The sequence below is a fragment of the Coturnix japonica genome, chromosome 2 (assembly GCF_054131305.1).
Source record: "Coturnix japonica strain WE chromosome 2, WE-NBRP24, whole genome shotgun sequence".
Classification (NCBI taxonomy): domain Eukaryota; kingdom Metazoa; phylum Chordata; class Aves; order Galliformes; family Phasianidae; genus Coturnix; species Coturnix japonica.
The window spans coordinates 100172464-100194118 of NC_140664.1; the positions used below are offsets into that span (position 1 = coordinate 100172464).

General features: G+C 44.4%; 1 protein-coding gene and 1 pseudogene across 8 annotated transcripts in view; one reads left to right on the forward strand and one right to left on the reverse strand.

The window, feature by feature from the left end:
- Positions 1-11824: 11824 nt before the first annotated feature.
- On the forward strand, positions 11825-14579 carry LOC146762086 (C-C chemokine receptor type 9-like; annotated as a pseudogene).
- A 304-nt stretch (positions 14580-14883) lies between these two features.
- FYCO1 (FYVE and coiled-coil domain autophagy adaptor 1) overlaps positions 14884-21655 on the reverse strand; it is a 45872-nt gene continuing 39100 nt past the window's right edge. For all 8 annotated transcript variants that reach the window (XM_085540520.1, XM_085540519.1, XM_085540518.1 and 5 more), the window contains one exon: positions 14884-17172. In XM_085540520.1, coding sequence (XP_085396646.1) covers positions 17091-17172 — 82 coding nt within the window. In that variant the 3' untranslated portion in view covers positions 14884-17090. The remainder of the gene's footprint in view (positions 17173-21655) is intronic.

Sequence of the window (21655 nt, forward strand, 5' to 3'; positions counted from 1 at the left end):
GTACAGGGGGATCACCTCCCTGCTCCTGCTGGTCGCACAACTTCTGATGTTTGGGAGAAGTTTCAGTTACGTGCCTCCATTCTTCTAGATTCAAATAAGACTTTTTTTTTCTCAAGTTCCTTTGTAATCTGCGGCAGGCCCTGCTGAGTAACTTCCCCTTTCTTATATTTATGCGGTAACATAAATATTCTGAAATGTGTAAAAATGTATTGTTTTCACTGATCTGATTACCATTAGCAAGTTCTACAGAATATGTATGGTGTTTTATGCTGTAAATAGAAATTTAATGCAGTACTCTTAAGAGTAATGGTATTGAGATTTATGCAGGGAAAAGAAATAATAGGTTCCGATGCTTAGAGGAACATGGCTTGTATAGTAGGCACATGGTACACGCTTAGCCTAGCTGTAGTATCAGAAAGGCGTATCTGTGAGACTGATCTTGACTGTAACCGATAAGGATGATTTAAAATATGCAGTGAACAAATCTTATTCTGAACATTCTCTGTGGTTCTAGATACAACAGAATTCGACAGTGACGAGGAGGATTCTCTTCCTCCTTTGTCATCATTTTTCGACACAGAACCAACAGAGAAAATTCTGAGTCAAACAGTAGCTGCTCAAAAAGGTTAGTGTAGGATTACCTTCTAAATCAAGCCTTTTTTTCAAATTCTTCACTTCCATCTTTGCATCATCTCTTCACCATCATCATCTTAAAAGTGGGAACAGCATTCATGTATTTCAAATTCAGTGGCACTGCAGGAGAAGATGTGAATTTCTTCCAGCTTCTTAATGATATTAATTTCTTTCTTTCTACCATAATGTCAATACTTACTATGTAGAGATTTCAGCCTTTGAGTTTAGATTGCTTAAATACTGCTGGAAAGAATGGTAACTCCAGAAATAGTATAAAAGAGAGAGATAAAACTGAGAAAATCAACTGTTCTGTTGTATTTTCTGCCTGTTGAGAAGAAGCTTGAGCTGTAAATGAACTTCAACTTTACACGCAGACAGGAGAAGATGTAGCATTGTCCCTGCTGTTTTTTCCAGCGTGCCGAACTCTGATGTTTTATTGAAATTATGTTCTCTCCCCTAGGAAAAGGGAGAGGGGCAAGGAAAAGGAAAGGTTCTGACTCAGAAAATGAAGGTGAATACAACTATGGGAAGAAGGCACCTAAATCTCCACCAAAAACCTGCTTTTTGAAATAAAGTTAAACATTAAAAAATGTTAACATTTTAATTAACATTAAAATTAAAAACATTTAAAAATTAAAAAAAAAAAAATTAAAAATCCACTACTGCTTTAAATGAAACCTAAGAAACTGGCACTTTAAATCTGTTAACCATTCTACCACAGTTTTCGCTCTGCTTCATGGTGATTTAACAAGGCCAAGAAGGCAGATTCTCTCCTTGTGTTTCTGGAAGTCCTGTCAGTACTTCCCTAGCACCAGGAAGGCCGCGTAGCCCAGCTCATTCCTGGTGGTCGACTCTTAAGGAAATACCCTGGACTCACCCATTCGAAAGCTGTACATGAGTCGGCTGGTTATCATCCCATGAAGTTTCCCTAATGGCTTGTGAATAAGTAAACAAAAACATGGTAACACTGAGAAGTAGAGGCTGTCATTGCTGTAGAAATGCAGTAGTTAATGGTGTAGGTAGGTCTCCAGCCAGGTAATAAACCACTTTTTCCATTTTAAAGTGACGTTAACAGTGGAACCAGTGACATCTGAATAACTGATCTGGCAGTTAACGCTGACACCGATGTCTTTTCTGCAAGTGCAGGGATTTTCGTGTACTTTTTACAAGGAAGGAGATGCAAACTGAGGGCATCCAAGAGTAGTTTTCATATTAACTAATCAGATGGTCCTTGAAATTTCCTTTTCTGGATGTGTACAGCAGGTCCATTTCATCTGGTTGGTGTCTTGATCGTTTTAGGTACGAGAGACAAAAGGAAAGCACCAAACATCCAGTACAGAAAATACAGCCATACATCTGTATGTACAAAGTCATCAGAAATGCAACCAGAATTGAAAGTCTGAGATCTGTCTTGTCACCATGCAGTCTTGTATGTTCAAAAAACAGAAGCTTAACTTTTTTTACTTTTTTTTCTTTTTTTTTCTTTTCTTTTTTTCTTTTTTTTTTTTTTTTTTTCATGAAATGGCTGATTTAGAGTTTCAAAAGTTTGCATTTTCTATTTGAAAGAGTTTAAACAGCAAGGAGTATATATCGATACATATGAAAATGTCTTGGTTTTTGTTGAGTTTTTACCTATCTATATATATACATGTATATATTATATATATTAAATCCAGAAAATAAGCAGCAGAAAAAATGTTTCTTCTTGCTTTTCATCCCTGTACATAAGGTGTTAGGAATGTCTGAAGTCGCTGGAATATGTCTTATTGCACCATAGGGGATTGACTGACACTGCAGTTATCCACCGAGCTAGGTGAGATACTCGGGCTGTGTTCTGCAGTGTTTCCATTTGAGGTTGGTGTCAGTGGTTCGTGTCCTTCAGAGTTCTCCAACATTTCTAGAATAAGAGGCGGCATGGATCCAGGAATTTCCATTTTCAGCGTAATGACACGTTCCGCACCTTATAGAAGAAAACAAAAGAGAAGTCCTCGTTTTATGCCGTAAATAGAAATTTAATGCAGAACTCTTAAGAGTAATGGTATTGAGATTTATGCAGGGAAAAGAAATAATAGGTTCCGATGCTTAGAGGAACATGGCTTGTATAGTAGGCACATGGTACACGCTTAGCCTAGCTGTAGTATCAGAAAGGCGTATCTGTGAGACTGATCTTGACTGTAACCGATAAGGATGATTTAAAATATGCAGTGAACAAATCTTATTCTGAACATTCTCTGTGGTTATAGATACAACAAAACTGGACAGTGACGAGGAGGATTCTCTTCCTCCTTTCTCATCATTTTTCAACCCCGAACCATCGCTAAAGTGAAGAAAGAGAAGGAGGAGCCTGGTGAGATATCCTTACACAGTCATCATTAAGCTTGAATGAGAACTAATTTTGCATTAATTGTTTTTTTAACGCATTATGAGAAGGGAAATATACCACAATAAGTAACAATAAGCTCCTCCTTTGGGTGACAGCCAGGACCACAGCTCCAACTGGTCCTTTGCCATGCTGGGGCGGCGGCGGGTGAGGAACTCACTCACCCTCAGCACCCATTTGGCCTCCTCTGTTGTTCTTGCCTCGTCCCAAATCCTTGTGTAAGCCAGTGTCTCCTGAGGGGTATCTAGTATGTCCTTTCAGACGTCGTTCCTGCACCCTGAAGATTGCCTTGGAGGAGGGCTGGCCTCCGTGGTTGTGTCCAGGACTAAGCAGGGACACTGAGGGCCCTACATGTGCCTTCTTTGTGCCCTGACAAGCCACACCAGGCCTCGCTCACGTAGGGAAGTGAAACCTTCAGCACCATGCAGCAAAATGGAGCCAGGCATGTTGTGAGCCAAGCTGATGAAGGATAAGAGCTATCTCTGAGGCAGCTCTTAGAACCCATCTGTGGCTCAAAACACAGCCAAAGCAGCAAACCTCTCAGGAAAGCCATGAGCAGCATGCAAGGATGAACCATCTTCCCATCCATGGGGAGCAGTGACAAGGAGCTGGGCCCTTGCTGCAGGCCGGCTCCACAATAACTCAGTTTTTGGCCATTGCCTGGTTTCAGAACTTGAAGGCTGTTCCCTGCACACATGGACACAATGCTGCTTTGTGGGACAGGCAAAGGAAAGCTAATATTCTGTACTCACTACAGAATTAAATCCTTCTCCTGTATTTTAGCTCTTTGATGTAAGAATTCAAGGCCATTGGGCGCTCTGAGTTTTGTGTCCCTGAGCACCCAAACCCCAAACCGACGATTCAAGAAACCATCAATTATGAGCTGGTACCTTTGCAACGACGACAAAAGACGTTTAACCCAGAACTGATGAGACAGAGAGTCGTAAGACCTCAAACCCATCGTTAGCAACATTCTGGTTGAGATGTTCCTCCTGGGGCTGCTGGGGTACAAGGTGCATGTAGGTGGGAGCTGCAGCAAGCCTAAGTTTCTTGGGAACTGGGAAGGGCCGACATTGGCACCAGAAGAGCATGGGAGCTCTGCGGTACCACAAGGCTCCCAGCAATCCCAATTCCCACCCCCAGCACCACTGAGTTTACACTGCTTGTTTTAGTGCTCAGGAGGCTTTCTTGTAAATAACCAATTTGAATCATCTGCTTTGGCATTAGGTTACTAGCAGTCATTAAAGCATCTTGGTAAACACTGGTTTTCTGCAAGGCTTGCCGCTGCTTTCCTTACTAACACAGTAAATCCGGGGTTCTACTTTGATATACATTTTTGAGGGCTTTTCACCGTTTTTCTTTTTTTTTTTTTCCTTAGAGAAATAAATGCTGAAAAAGATGTGCATTTTTTCCTGTATGTGTAAGGGCGGCATTTGTGATTTGCGCAGAGCTCTGTAGAGAGTGTTATTTACAGCTGGTTAGCTGAGAAGGGTCGTAAACACAGTGCAGCTAAGCAAGCAGCCATACCACCTGCAAGGACAGCAAGAACAACAGGATGCCCTGTGATGGTGAGAAACTAGCCATGGTTTTGTGAAACCTTGTGGCGTGTTTAGAGGCAGGAGACGGTGAGGTGTTGGAAGTGGTGCAAGAGATGGTGCTGCCAGGGGTGTATTCCCCTGATCCTGCAGGCAGCACACAGGCTACTATCATAGATAAGGTAGCCGGAGCCATAGAGAAGGCTGGAGTACCAGAGTACATGAGGGAAATAATGCTAAAACATTGTGCACTTCAGAACTGTAATGCTACAGCTCGTGGCATTCTAAGTACTTTGAGGAGTAACTGGACAATAGAGTAAGTGTTAGACAGATGATCGAGTGTGCCCACAGGGGCTCAGGCTTTCATAGTTGAGGCTATTAAAGAGCTACGGGCAGGATTAAAGGCACAGGCTGAGGCTTCTCAGAATCAAGTGTTAGCAGCTCTTGCACCCTTACAAGCGTCTGCGGTAACCAGTGCAGGCCCAAGAACCTCTTTTCAGTGTTTCCGGTGCGGCGTTAAGGGACATTTGCGACGGAATTGCCAAGCCGACGGTGTGTGGTGCCAGAACTGCCGCTCGGACAGCCACAACACCGTCACCTGCCGACGCCGGTCGGGAAACATCCAGCCCAGCGCACAAAAGAACAGCGGCCGCGCTCCGACACAAGCAGCCGTTACCACAGCGCGGCCGCCCGCCGCCCCTCACACGTCGCTCGCCGCCTTGTCGGCCTCTACGGCGCCCCCGCCCTCTGCTCCGCCCACGTCGTTCTCTGCGCCTCGCCGTGCCGCCCCCCCCTCGTGGTGGAACGTGGTTAAAGACACGGACGGACCGAGACCAGGGGAACGTTGTGACCCCGGTCCAGTAGATCCAGAAAGCGAATCGGACGCATTTCCTCCTGGTGATACTTTGAAGGGAGCAGGAATGACACATTTCCCTACAGCGTACTGCGGTGTCTCAGAGCAGTGCAGAAAAGAAGCGATATTAAGGGGTGATGCTGACACGTTGCAAACCTTTCCTGTGTTGTATCAGCCGAATCAGGTCCCCCGTTGGGAATCCCTGCCTTATGAGGCAGTGAAGGAGCTAAGGAAGTCAGTGAGAACATACGGAGTTCAGTCAGCCTTTACATACAATCTTTTGGTTGCAAACAGTGACAGTTAAGATATGACCCCTCACGACTGGAAAACTGTGTTAAGAATGATCCTCTCTCCTATGCAATACACCGTGTTTATGACTGAATACCGGCTACATAATTTGAATGATAGCTCTTTGCCTCAAATGGGGACAAATCCATGTGGCACAGCACCTCTTCAGCTGTGTCAGACAGATGTCACTCATGTTCCTGAGTTTGGCCGTCTAAAATATGTGCATGTAACGATAGATACTCACTCTTCTTACGTATTTGCCACAGCACATACAGGTGAACACAGTTGCAAGGCCCGTAAACACTGGTTATCTGCTTGTGCTGCTATGGGAATCCCACATACTACAAAAGCAGATAATAGGCCTGTGTATACCTCTAAGGCCACTCAAACTTTCCTCCAAGAAAGGGGTGTTAAACATACTACAGCCATTGCTCATTCTCCCACTGGACAAGCTATTACTGAGCACATTTATCAAACATTGAAATCCATTCTTATTATTATTAAACAAAAAAGGGGGGATATGGGAGACACACTACAAGAAATATGCAAGGTTTTGCTTGTTTTGCTTGTGCTGAAGTTTTTGAATTGTGTTCATAGAGATACAGCTTATGTGGATCATCATTTTGAGGCTTCCCCAGTGCTAAAGGAACAGCCTATGGTTAATGTTTGGAATAAGGCCACAGGACTTTGGGACTGTCCCCTACCACTGACAACTTGGGGTCATGAATATGCTCGTGTTTCCACAGGGACTGGCCCTACGTGGGTTCCAGCATGGTATGTTCGGTCTCATCTGAAGGCAGAAAATAGCACCCAGCCTTTATAGTAATTGTAATTGTGTGTTTCTTACTTAGTGGTATTGCTTTGTAACTTGCCGTGTTATAGATAATATTAGTAATAGTTTGACATAGTGTGTGATTTTCTGTTTTACCAATGCAGTCTCAAGAATTAGAGTTTAAGGCACTAGCTAGGATGTTGTGTGCTTCTTCTATTTTAGTAATAGATCAGATGTGTATTAAACAGGATTTGTTGTAATCAATGCTAGAATCTACAGGAATAGCTCTTTTAATGTTTTAGTACTGTTTGGTTATGATGTTATTAGCCTATTAATTAGCTTTTCTTAATTTGCAAAGACAAAACCTGGAAAGGAATCCCAGACAAAGAGATGAGCCTGTATCATAGAATAGATACCTCTTTTAAATCCAACTAATTGGGATTTTTAAAATATAACCATGCATCATTTTAGACAAAAGTGCATGCTAATAGAACTAAATTTGATAGTTTATTCTGTTTTCCAAGCAGGTGTTCCACTTGGGCTCTATATCACGCACTGGCCATGCGGATGTGGTGTACAACTGGAAGAAATCCTTCAGACCCTGAATGCAGGAGAGAATCTGTGATGGGTGAGAGAGGAAATGTGCACCTTGAAGCAGGGGACGCCCTGCTGGCACTACCTGTCGCATCCACCACCAACATGGTTTGCTGTTTTTCAAGGGTCAATAAGTAATAATGCCCCTAGTGATACTTTAGTACATTTGTCCTCTAAAATTGGTTCTATTTGACATGCTACTTCATAAAATTGCGTGATCATTACTCAATTATTAGCCCGGATAACTCAGTTCGTAGAGCATGGTTATGAACATCTTAAAAACATTTATTGCACAAATTTTAGTGGTCACTAAAAATCAATATATCAGAGTATATGAAAATTGAAGACTTTTCCTAATCAGTTACAGATTAACACAATGGGACACTCACTGATTGATTTTCAGGTTGCAGAAACTTAGGTTGCAGTAGAAACGTGTTTGTTCTTTTTAGTAGGTTTAACAGTAATGTTGTTATGTTGTATTTGACTTGTCTCCTTTTTTCACTTTTAGAGTATTGTCAATCAAGGCCTTGATTGAGTTATCATAGTTATGTTATTAATATAAGTAGGGTTGTTATTCCATAGGCAATATCTTGGAATTGTTGTAATACAAGAAGAATTCTATGTAGCAGCAGCCATGGATCGAGATAAGGAGTTCACAGAGCTGCTACGGAGCAGGATAAACAACATGAGAACTAATTGAACAAATGAACTGAATTGCTTGTGAAATATGATTAGTCGGTCGGTAAATGGAGCCTTTTCAGCCTAAAAGAAAACGGGGGAAATGTAGAGAGTGTTATTTACAGCTGGTTAGCTGAGAAGGGTCGTAAACAGAGTGCAGCTAAGTAAGCAGCCATACCACCTGCAAGGACAGCAAGAACAGGATGCCCTGTGATGGTGAGAAACTAGCCATGGTTTTGTGACCTCAGCAAGGGAGTAACTTTCAGGATGATAACTACAAGTTGCAAAGATACTCGGGGATGGTATGTAATTGGGAACCAATGATGAGCTCTGCTTTTGCAATATGTATGAGCTAATTATCCATATTATAAATGTACATGCAGCCAAGGAATAAACGAGATTAGCTGATCATATGTCAATGACAGGTGTGGTCGTTTGCTTTTCTCCCACCATTCTACAACAAATGGAGCTCAAATGGAGCAGAAGCTGAAATTCCCTTCAGTAAAGCACTGTCATGTACACCTGGGGATGGACTGGTGATGTCTTTGCCTACAAGCCTGCTCCATCTTTATGTCCATACCCCTGATCTGTTTCATCCCGTGTTTGAGGAAAAGCAGCCACCCTATGTTTGCAATTCCCAGTAACTGACAGCAGACACACGGCAAACACTGAAGTACCCACTCGCCCAAATGGGGGGCAATGGCATGGGGACATCCATGCTCCTGCCCAGCACTGCCCCAGGAGCTGCCCTGCACTGGGAGGTCTGCGCACAGGGTGAGCGGTAAAGACAGCAGGTGTCCATGAGTTGTCTCCATCAGATGTCACACAGGAGCAACACACAAACCACCTCAGCTTCATAGAATCATAGAATCATAGAATCACCAAGGTTGGAAAAGACCTAAAAGATCATCCAGTCCAACCGTTCACCTGTTACTAATAGCTCCCACTAAACCATGTCCCTCAGCACAACATCCAGTCTTTCCTTGAACACACACAGCTCCTTCAAACACACACAGCAGGCCCAAAAAATCCCCTTCCGATCTTCCACTTGCAGGGAAAAAGGTGGAAATGAGGGCCTGGGAAACGATCCCTCCCCATTCCAGCATTGCTCTTTATAGCGTTAATTCAAGCAAGAGGACTTACCCTGCTCCCGAACTGAATTCCTGGTGGCTGTGAGCAGCAATGAGGGTCGCTCACGTTTCGGCACACAGGTGAGTGCTGCGCCCTCACTCAGCAGAACCGAGGTGGAAAATTCTCATGTGGGGCCGGCGAGTGAAACTGCTGAGGCTGGTGACACGACGCTGAACTTTCAGCAGGTCAGGGCACCGGGTCATCCCCCGGTCACGACATCCTGCTCTGAGTCAGGCAGTGCCTGCAGTGCGCGCTCCCAGCGGGGCTCGGTTTAGAGGTGCTGCTCCTCGGAGGCCTCCCTGCTGTGTGTGTGTCCCATCGCATTTTGGCATGTGGCCCCATCCTCACTATTTCACCCCTCAGCCCCTGTTCAGCGTTACAGTCCAGAGGCCCCAAGCTGGGGACGAGGCACTTCATCAGCCAGAGAGCAGAGCAGCGCAGCTGGCTGCTCCCGAGGCCCTCTGAGTCAGCCAGACGGGTTTTGCCTCAATCACCCACAGAAAACATCTGTCTGCAGAAAATGAGGTCTGAGTGAACTGACAGGAGGCTTCTGAGAGCCTCAAGTAGGCCAGGAGCCCCCTGCCTCATTCCTAGATTCCTCAGATTCGCAAAGATGTGCCATGATGGGAACTGCCACCAGTAGTGCTGAACTGTCATTAATTCCATGTCTCAAAGGCCCCCGGAGGTGGCTGTGACTGTCTGGCTGTCACGTAGCATCGCAGCAGCCTGTCTGCAGTGTGAGGAATGGAAGCAACATGAGAGCGGAGGAGGAAATGTCACTTCCCACAGACAAACCTGCTCAACTGACAGCAGCTCCCACCTCCAACAGATGGGCACTACAGGAACGCCTCTTCCAGGGAGCAGGGCAACTACGGGACAGCCAGGAGACATGGCTGCTGCAAACATCACTTGAAGTCTCAGTAAATAACATGCTATGGTTGGATTCACCCTGAAACCTGAACTACTGAGTTTGGTACACGTAGTCACCACTTCCACGTGATCGACGCTCGGCTAAAATCCCATGTAAGACTGCATTAGGGCTGGGATCATCTTGCGTTTAGCATGGAATTCCCTTGTATTCCATGCTAGGCACGGCTGAGACTTGATTCCAGGGGTGCCTCTGAGCTTCTGCTTGCAGCCCCCAGCAGAAATCTCCCACGAGGACATGGAAATAAGCAGCAACTGAAAAAAAGAAGCGATGGCTGATGGTGGTGGGGCCTTGTCTTGCTCCAATTTGCAGGAGAGAGGCCAGGTTCTATGATATGTGTATATACCCGGCGTGAGATTAAGAAGCAATGGTTCAAATGTTGGTCCAACCAGTTTATTAAAGTCCTAGCCATATTTTTTGGGAGACGGGGAAGGGAAGGTAGGCGATAGGGAAAGTAGGAAATAGAAGCAAGGAGTCTTCGCAGAGAACAAAAGAGATAGTCACCACCGTGGGTCCAGCGAGGTACACAGTAGGTCCGTGGATCTCAGGAACTCGTCTGATCACCGCAGGGGATGGGAGACAGCCAGGGAGCTCCGCAGCTAGCCGGTCCCGGGGGGCTCTTCCGACGAGGTTTTCCCCTCAGGGAATTCTCCGTCAAAGGTGTCTTTGGGAGTTTGTCTCCAAAGTCCCCAGTTTAGCGAGGGCCTTTTATCCCCCATTTTGGTGGGGGTTTTTCTTCTTCTTTGAAGTTTGACTCAGCATTTTTGGGAACGTATCTCGAGCAAACACTGAACTTCCAAACAAGCAGGTAAACACACTTTGTAATAGGGTTTAAAACCAGCTTTTTGACATTCCTGGCCCACAGATAAGCCAGCAAGGAGCGGGGTCTCTGTTGCCAGACACAAGCATTATCGCCTTCTGCAGTGGTCAGCTCCTTCGAGCAGCACCCCTGAAGAAGACTGCTAGTCCTGCTTCTGCTTATCTTTGCAATCATAAGCAGAAGTACTGTGGCACAACACCCACCATTCACCCTCCTAGCTAGTTAGCAGTTGCCTGTCAGTCTTATCATCCGAAAGGCCTCATGGAAGCAAGCTTTGAGACAACAAAAGAAAACCAGTTCTGTCTTTCACAGGCCTCTCCTAGTCCTGTCCTTGTTCTGACAGGCCCAGCAGCTCAGGTTAGCCTACATGGTGTCGAGTCCACAAATGCACATAGATGTTTCTCCATCCCCCCCGAGGCAAGGAGCAGAGGTGATACATGAAGAATTGCCTCTGACTCACACAGTCGTTCAGTATAAATGGACTCAAAACTTATCTTCTAGCCTTCTAATTTTTCCTTATTTCCCAACCTTTCTTCCAGCCTAGATCTGATTTACCTTGAAGAGAAAGCTCTCCCTACAAGGCACAAAGCAGACATACACGCTGGATGATAAAGTTTATTTTTCTTTTTTAATTACTGAGGGGAATTTGGGGAGTTTGACTGGGGCGGTACACCTGTCAAAGCGTAACGCAGGTGTCCTAAGGCGAGCTCAGGGAGGCCAGAAACCTCCCGTGGAGCAAAAGGGCAAAAGCTCACTTGATCTTGATTTTCAGTATGAATACAGACCGTGAAAGCGGGGCCTCACGATCCTTCCGACTTTCCGGGTTTGAAGCGGGAGGTGTCAGAAAAGTTATCACAGGGATAACTGGCTTGTGGCGGCCAAGCGTTCATAGCGACATCGTTTTTTGATCCTTCAATGTCGGCTCTTCCTATCATTGTGAAGCAGAATTCACCAAGCGTTGGATTGTTCACCCACTAATGGTTAGTTAGGAAAAAAAAGCATCAAGAAACATTCCAGTACGTAACTGCCTACACCTCTGTGAATGCGCAGACGCTGGCATACACAGATCTCTTCTTTCCCCCATGTGGAACATGAAATTTTATGTGAACGGGACTTGCAATTCTTTGGCAGCTAAAACCAGAAGATGTTTCTGAGCAAGTTACAGTATAAGTGTCTGAGTATAATTAAAACTACAGTGCAATTTCAAGTCTTATGAAGAGCAAATTTGACTACCCTGATTGCAAGCCAGTAAGTGATACTAGTTTAGGGAGAGAAAAAGCCCCACAATAAGGTGCTATTAATATACATGCCAGGGCTGTATAAAGTTGGCCTATTTATGTACAGAATGGTCTGTATTAGTTTAAATTATGTCTGAGGCCATATAACCTGTTAAGACTGATACATATTGTCTTAAGTGATATCCTGAATATTCTGTATTAAATTAGTCAGCGAAGAACTGCTGACTACTCCTAATGCTGTTAAGAGAAACTTCATTTGTATTCCCATCCATATTTTTGCTGCTGCAAGCTATAATCCAAGCCCCAAGCTCAACTTTAAGCATAATGGGGTTGAAGATTGTAGGCCCTACCAGGTCTCATGACAAGAAAAATATTATTTTATATTCTTCAGTGTTCATAAGGACTTATTTTCCTAGTAATGCTTCTGGTCATTTGTCACTCAATTGGTATATAGACATATGGAAAGGACACAGAATAAATCTGTAGGATTTTAGACGTGTTTTTACAAAAGCTTAAGCTGAAGCCTTCAGAGGTCTGTGTCTCACTCCAATTATTGGAGGAGATGGTTCAATACACATATATATACACCCAGAAAAAGATGAAGGCAGCAAACAAAGCCAATGTTTTCCAATTGATTTATTACAAGTTCTAAGCAACAGATGGGAAGATGGGAAAGTTGGCGAGAAAAGAGAAAAATTCTAGGCAATGATTTACAGAGCAAGGATAGTCCCCATCAGGGATCCAGCGGCATCTTGTTGGTCTGCAGGGAGGCAGCAAGTTGGTCAGTGGTATCTCACTAATATGCAGTTGGGCAGAGGGGTACCTCCATTGCATCCTTTCTGTTACCGGGGCAACGGCTGTTTGTTGGGTAACTCCTGCTTACCCTAGTTACCGGGGGTATTGTGCTCTGTTTGTCACAGACAGGTAGCTGTTGAGGTACTTGCATCTTGCTCATCAGGAGGAACAGCACATTCATCCTCTTACCACTGCGCTCAAGCTAATTAACCATTAACTCCAAAAGCTTGTTGAGCAGGTTATATCTCAGACAGCTGCCACTGAGCAAGCTTTGAGCCAAAAATTGTTAACGTTCTGGCTTTTCGAACTGTTGAGCTTTGCTCACAAAGGCGTTATAAATTGGAACGTACATCCCAATTCCTAAGCTGGATGGGATCTGCAAAGCCTGCGGGAGGGCAAAATGTTGGGGGCTCCATGCTAAGCAGGTGCAGTGCAATGCTAGAAGTAAATACTGCCTCACTGCAAACTGTGGAGTAAGGACCAGAATTCAACAAGCCCTTGTCTTATAAAAGAAGAAACTCAGCCAAAGCGATCCTTTGGCGAAGCTGCCTTCTCTGAGAGTTGCAGGTGTTTAGAGCTAATTCATCACAAAAGTACACAGAAACCCTGTTTACATCTGATGGAACTGAAGTTAAGGAACTGTTCAGTACTTCCCAAGTGCAACTAAAATTCAGTGCATGTTCTAGTGCATGCCAGCTCTGTAGAAAGTTCAGAATAGGGAAGGAGTGTGCAAAGTCGTCAATAGCATGTATAAGATCAACTTCTACGGCTGCATCTTGTTTCTAACATGCATCAGTTTTGACAGGTACATCACCATTGTTCAAGCAACAAAAGCTAAATCTTCCAAGAAAAGGCGGATCCTGCGCAGCAAACTCATGTGCATGGCTGTCTGGCTGGCATCTGTCAGCCTGTGCCTCCCTGAGATCATGTACAGCCAGAGCAAGCAGATCGGTGCTGTGACGGTCTGCAAAATGACGTACCTGCCCAACGTTGTCATGGCCTTCAGAGTTGCCGTCCTGGCTCTGAAAGTCACTATAGGCTTCTTCCTCCTGCTTCTGGGCATGGTTATTTGCTACACCCTGATCATCCACACCCTCCTCCAAGCCAAAAGATGCCAAAAGCAGAAGTACTTAAAGATCATCATCAGGATCATCACTGCCTTTCCTCTCTCAGTGCCCATACAACATTGTTTTGCTGATCAAGACCATCAACATTGTATATGTATGATGTTTTGCTAACTCAATGTGTAAAGAAGTTAATGCTGGACTTATTTTATATTTGAAAGTCCATTATGACTACTTATTGCTGGAGTGTTTTTGTTGCTTTTTTTTCCCTTCCAATACTATTAAAATTGTCAATATAATAGTCTACTTTAATTTATTCTCTTCTAAAAATTGTATTGCAGTTTATTGTTGAAATATAAAGGTATAACTTTATTTTGACCAACTTGTTAATATTTTTAGGGTGATGCTGATAATGTAGTAATAAAAATGGAGTTTGATGAAGAATTTGATATGCAAGCTGAGAGTGGTGGGGATGACGCAGTAAATACTGCAGCCTTAGCATTTAACATCACTAAAGTGAAGAAAGAAAAGGAGGAGCCTGGTGAGATATCCTTACACAGTCATCATTAAGCTTGAATGAGAACTAATTTTGCATTAATTGTTTTTTAAACGCATTATGAGAAGGGAAATATACCACAATAAGTATTTCATCTGATTTTCTTCCCTAAAGAGATGTGTAGAAATACTTCAAAACAATTCTGTATTACTTACAGCATACAATCCCAGTTCTCCCAGCCATAAGATTTGTGCCCCAGTCTCCTTACAGCATTGTTGTCCTTCTCTGGACGTGCTTCAGGGCCTGGATTCTTTCATGTAGTGAAAGACCCAAAATTGAACATGGTGTTCAAGATGCGGCCTGGCCAGAGCTGAGTACAGGGGGATCACCTCCCTGCTCCTGCTGGTCGCACAACTTCTGATGTTTGGGAGAAGTTTCAGTTACGTGCCTCCATTCTTCTAGATTCAAATAAGACTTTTTTTTTCTCAAGTTCCTTTGTAATCTGCGGCAGGCCCTGCTGAGTAACTTCCCCTTTCTTATATTTATGCGGTAACATAAATATTCTGAAATGTGTAAAAATGTATTGTTTTCACTGATCTGATTACCATTAGCAAGTTCTACAGAATATGTATGGTGTTTTATGCTGTAAATAGAAATTTAATGCAGTACTCTTAAGAGTAATGGTATTGAGATTTATGCAGGGAAAAGAAATAATAGGTTCCGATGCTTAGAGGAACATGGCTTGTATAGTAGGCACATGGTACACGCTTAGCCTAGCTGTAGTATCAGAAAGGCGTATCTGTGAGACTGATCTTGACTGTAACCGATAAGGATGATTTAAAATATGCAGTGAACAAATCTTATTCTGAACATTCTCTGTGGTTCTAGATACAACAGAATTCGACAGTGACGAGGAGGATTCTCTTCCTCCTTTGTCATCATTTTTCGACACAGAACCAACAGAGAAAATTCTGAGTCAAACAGTAGCTGCTCAAAAAGGTTAGTGTAGGATTACCTTCTAAATCAAGCCTTTTTTTCAAATTCTTCACTTCCATCTTTGCATCATCTCTTCACCATCATCATCTTAAAAGTGGGAACAGCATTCATGTATTTCAAATTCAGTGGCACTGCAGGAGAAGATGTGAATTTCTTCCAGCTTCTTAATGATATTAATTTCTTTCTTTCTACCATAATGTCAATACTTACTATGTAGAGATTTCAGCCTTTGAGTTTAGATTGCTTAAATACTGCTGGAAAGAATGGTAACTCCAGAAATAGTATAAAAGAGAGAGATAAAACTGAGAAAATCAACTGTTCTGTTGTATTTTCTGCCTGTTGAGAAGAAGCTTGAGCTGTAAATGAACTTCAACTTTACACGCAGACAGGAGAAGATGTAGCATTGTCCCTGCTGTTTTTTCCAGCGTGCCGAACTCTGATGTTTTATTGAAATTATGTTCTCTCCCCTAGGAAAAGGGAGAGGGGCAAGGAAAAGGAAAGGTTCTGACTCAGAAAATGAAGGTGAATACAACTATGGGAAGAAGGCACCTAAATCTCCACCAAAAACCTGCTTTTTGAAATAAAGTTAAACATTAAAAAATGTTAACATTTTAATTAACATTAAAATTAAAAACATTTAAAAATTAAAAAAAAAAAAATTAAAAATCCACTACTGCTTTAAATGAAACCTAAGAAACTGGCACTTTAAATCTGTTAACCATTCTACCACAGTTTTCGCTCTGCTTCATGGTGATTTAACAAGGCCAAGAAGGCAGATTCTCTCCTTGTGTTTCTGGAAGTCCTGTCAGTACTTCCCTAGCACCAGGAAGGCCGCGTAGCCCAGCTCATTCCTGGTGGTCGACTCTTAAGGAAATACCCTGGACTCACCCATTCGAAAGCTGTACATGAGTCGGCTGGTTATCATCCCATGAAGTTTCCCTAATGGCTTGTGAATAAGTAAACAAAAACATGGTAACACTGAGAAGTAGAGGCTGTCATTGCTGTAGAAATGCAGTAGTTAATGGTGTAGGTAGGTCTCCAGCCAGGTAATAAACCACTTTTTCCATTTTAAAGTGACGTTAACAGTGGAACCAGTGACATCTGAATAACTGATCTGGCAGTTAACGCTGACACCGATGTCTTTTCTGCAAGTGCAGGGATTTTCGTGTACTTTTTACAAGGAAGGAGATGCAAACTGAGGGCATCCAAGAGTAGTTTTCATATTAACTAATCAGATGGTCCTTGAAATTTCCTTTTCTGGATGTGTACAGCAGGTCCATTTCATCTGGTTGGTGTCTTGATCGTTTTAGGTACGAGAGACAAAAGGAAAGCACCAAACATCCAGTACAGAAAATACAGCCATACATCTGTATGTACAAAGTCATCAGAAATGCAACCAGAATTGAAAGTCTGAGATCTGTCTTGTCACCATGCAGTCTTGTATGTTCAAAAAACAGAAGCTTAACTTTTTTTACTTTTTTTTCTTTTTTTTTCTTTTCTTTTTTTCTTTTTTTTTTTTTTTTTTTCATGAAATGGCTGATTTAGAGTTTCAAAAGTTTGCATTTTCTATTTGAAAGAGTTTAAACAGCAAGGAGTATATATCGATACATATGAAAATGTCTTGGTTTTTGTTGAGTTTTTACCTATCTATATATATACATGTATATATTATATATATTAAATCCAGAAAATAAGCAGCAGAAAAAATGTTTCTTCTTGCTTTTCATCCCTGTACATAAGGTGTTAGGAATGTCTGAAGTCGCTGGAATATGTCTTATTGCACCATAGGGGATTGACTGACACTGCAGTTATCCACCGAGCTAGGTGAGATACTCGGGCTGTGTTCTGCAGTGTTTCCATTTGAGGTTGGTGTCAGTGGTTCGTGTCCTTCAGAGTTCTCCAACATTTCTAGAATAAGAGGCGGCATGGATCCAGGAATTTCCATTTTCAGCGTAATGACACGTTCCGCACCTTATAGAAGAAAACAAAAGAGAAGTCCTCGTTTTATGCCATAAATAGAAATTTAATGCAGAACTCTTAAGAGTAATGGTATTGAGATTTATGCAGGGAAAAGAAATAATAGGTTCCGATGCTTAGAGGAACATGGCTTGTATAGTAGGCACATGGTACACGCTTAGCCTAGCTGTAGTATCAGAAAGGCGTATCTGTGAGACTGATCTTGACTGTAACCGATAAGGATGATTTAAAATATGCAGTGAACAAATCTTATTCTGAACATTCTCTGTGGTTATAGATACAACAAAACTGGACAGTGACGAGGAGGATTCTCTTCCTCCTTTCTCATCATTTTTCAACCCCGAACCATCGCTAAAGTGAAGAAAGAGAAGGAGGAGCCTGGTGAGATATCCTTACACAGTCATCATTAAGCTTGAATGAGAACTAATTTTGCATTAATTGTTTTTTTAACGCATTATGAGAAGGGAAATATACCACAATAAGTAACAATAAGCTCCTCCTTTGGGTGACAGCCAGGACCACAGCTCCAACTGGTCCTTTGCCATGCTGGGGCGGCGGCGGGTGAGGAACTCACTCACCCTCAGCACCCATTTGGCCTCCTCTGTTGTTCTTGCCTCGTCCCAAATCCTTGTGTAAGCCAGTGTCTCCTGAGGGGTATCTAGTATGTCCTTTCAGACGTCGTTCCTGCACCCTGAAGATTGCCTTGGAGGAGGGCTGGCCTCCGTGGTTGTGTCCAGGACTAAGCAGGGACACTGAGGGCCCTACATGTGCCTTCTTTGTGCCCTGACAAGCCACACCAGGCCTCGCTCACGTAGGGAAGTGAAACCTTCAGCACCATGCAGCAAAATGGAGCCAGGCATGTTGTGAGCCAAGCTGATGAAGGATAAGAGCTATCTCTGAGGCAGCTCTTAGAACCCATCTGTGGCTCAAAACACAGCCAAAGCAGCAAACCTCTCAGGAAAGCCATGAGCAGCATGCAAGGATGAACCATCTTCCCATCCATGGGGAGCAGTGACAAGGAGCTGGGCCCTTGCTGCAGGCCGGCTCCACAATAACTCAGTTTTTGGCCATTGCCTGGTTTCAGAACTTGAAGGCTGTTCCCTGCACACATGGACACAATGCTGCTTTGTGGGACAGGCAAAGGAAAGCTAATATTCTGTACTCACTACAGAATTAAATCCTTCTCCTGTATTTTAGCTCTTTGATGTAAGAATTCAAGGCCATTGGGCGCTCTGAGTTTTGTGTCCCTGAGCACCCAAACCCCAAACCGACGATTCAAGAAACCATCAATTATGAGCTGGTACCTTTGCAACGACGACAAAAGACGTTTAACCCAGAACTGATGAGACAGAGAGTCGTAAGACCTCAAACCCATCGTTAGCAACATTCTGGTTGAGATGTTCCTCCTGGGGCTGCTGGGGTACAAGGTGCATGTAGGTGGGAGCTGCAGCAAGCCTAAGTTTCTTGGGAACTGGGAAGGGCCGACATTGGCACCAGAAGAGCATGGGAGCTCTGCGGTACCACAAGGCTCCCAGCAATCCCAATTCCCACCCCCAGCACCACTGAGTTTACACTGCTTGTTTTAGTGCTCAGGAGGCTTTCTTGTAAATAACCAATTTGAATCATCTGCTTTGGCATTAGGTTACTAGCAGTCATTAAAGCATCTTGGTAAACACTGGTTTTCTGCAAGGCTTGCCGCTGCTTTCCTTACTAACACAGTAAATCCGGGGTTCTACTTTGATATACATTTTTGAGGGCTTTTCACCGTTTTTCTTTTTTTTTTTTTCCTTAGAGAAATAAATGCTGAAAAAGATGTGCATTTTTTCCTGTATGTGTAAGGGCGGCATTTGTGATTTGCGCAGAGCTCTGTAGAGAGTGTTATTTACAGCTGGTTAGCTGAGAAGGGTCGTAAACACAGTGCAGCTAAGCAAGCAGCCATACCACCTGCAAGGACAGCAAGAACAACAGGATGCCCTGTGATGGTGAGAAACTAGCCATGGTTTTGTGAAACCTTGTGGCGTGTTTAGAGGCAGGAGACGGTGAGGTGTTGGAAGTGGTGCAAGAGATGGTGCTGCCAGGGGTGTATTCCCCTGATCCTGCAGGCAGCACACAGGCTACTATCATAGATAAGGTAGCCGGAGCCATAGAGAAGGCTGGAGTACCAGAGTACATGAGGGAAATAATGCTAAAACATTGTGCACTTCAGAACTGTAATGCTACAGCTCGTGGCATTCTAAGTACTTTGAGGAGTAACTGGACAATAGAGTAAGTGTTAGACAGATGATCGAGTGTGCCCACAGGGTCTCAGGCTTTCATAGTTGAGGCTATTAAAGAGCTACGGGCAGGATTAAAGGCACAGGCTGAGGCTTCTCAGAATCAAGTGTTAGCAGCTCTTGCACCCTTACAAGCGTCTGCGGTAACCAGTGCAGGCCCAAGAACCTCTTTTCAGTGTTTCCGGTGCGGCGTTAAGGGACATTTGCGACGGAATTGCCAAGCCGACGGTGTGTGGTGCCAGAACTGCCGCTCGGACAGCCACAACACCGTCACCTGCCGACGCCGGTCGGGAAACATCCAGCCCAGCGCACAAAAGAACAGCGGCCGCGCTCCGACACAAGCAGCCGTTACCACAGCGCGGCCGCCCGCCGCCCCTCACACGTCGCTCGCCGCCTTGTCGGCCTCTACGGCGCCCCCGCCCTCTGCTCCGCCCACGTCGTTCTCTGCGCCTCGCCGTGCCGCCCCCCCCTCGTGGTGGAACGTGGTTAAAGACACGGACGGACCGAGACCAGGGGAACGTTGTGACCCCGGTCCAGTAGATCCAGAAAGCGAATCGGACGCATTTCCTCCTGGTGATACTTTGAAGGGAGCAGGAATGACACATTTCCCTACAGCGTACTGCGGTGTCTCAGAGCAGTGCAGAAAAGAAGCGATATTAAGGGGTGATGCTGACACGTTGCAAACCTTTCCTGTGTTGTATCAGCCGAATCAGGTCCCCCGTTGGGAATCCCTGCCTTATGAGGCAGTGAAGGAGCTAAGGAAGTCAGTGAGAACATACGGAGTTCAGTCAGCCTTTACATACAATCTTTTGGTTGCAAACAGTGACAGTTAATGTGATAAAATGTTTGCTCATTAAGACCGGGATGTGGTAGCATTGTGGTGGAGTGCTTGTTCATTAGGACCGGGATGTGATGGTGGAATATGGAGGCCACAAGGGTTGCAGAACACTCTAATTTTATGGGTAGATTGTGTACTCTGCATAGTTACAGGCAAAGCGCGCCCCGATGGATACAAAGTTTCACGGAAGGACCAACCAAGGAACGACACACCAAGTGGCACGATCACGACCGACCAATTAAAGGACAATACACTCGGGATGGACCTTACAAAAGAAGTTGCAAGGGACGGGAAGGTGCGGCAGTTGGAGGAACGAGGATTCCCCTGTCGCCCAGCGCTGAATTGCCTTTTTGTTTTACCCGCTACAATTAATGAAAGTTTCTAATTGGAACATTATCGGCTCATTGCTTGTAAATTGATGACAATTTGGTGCCGTGACTCGGATGGGAATACTGGCGTGGGTACGAGCCTGAGGGGGCGCCCCGCCTAAATAGGTGGCCTCGGCTCCTATCCTCCCGCCCTACTCCTGCCGACGATCCGAAATTTAAAACACAAAGGCAAGGAAAAACCGGTTAACCCTTTAAATTTCGTGCACGAAAGTCCGGACGAAGACGCAGGACAGGTGAGTATAGTCCGGTCTGGGTTGGGAATCCGGCGTGTGGCGAGTGTTGTGTGCTTGTGAAGGGGGGCCGGCAGCCGGCACTAACCCGAGCGAGTGTGGACCCCACAGTAGTGCGGTTCCCATTGCCCGCGAGGGCGTGGGCCACGACCTGGGGGAAGCGAGTGAATGCAACACTGAGTGAGGGCACGCCGAAGGGTGGGTACAGGGTATAAGCGGGACCCTTTCACCACCACAACCCCTAGGGCTATGGGCTCTATGGAGGGTTATTCTTTGGTGTTCCCCTAGAGCTACGAGCACTAGGGATGATTATTATTATTTAGGTGTTCCCCTAGAGCTACGAGCACTAGGGATGATTATTATTCAGGTGTTCCCCTAGAGCTACGAGCACTAGGGATGATTATTATTATTTAGGTGTTCCCCTAGAGCTACGAGCACTAGGGATGATTATTATTTAGGTGTTCCCCTAGAGCTACGAGCACTAGGGATGATTATTATTCAGGTGTTCCCCTAGAGCTACGGACACTAGGGATGATTATTATTTAGGTGTTCCCCTAGAGCTACGGGCACTAGGGGGAGCTACAGACGTTGAATAAAACAAGAGAGCAAGAAGTAAAGAACGAGATGGGGCAGTGTAAAACTAAACCACCCACCCCTTCTAAACGACCATCCATTCCTAAGGACTCACCTTTAGGGTTCATGCTAATTGCCTGGACGCACTATCCAGGAACAAGAAATAAAGATAAA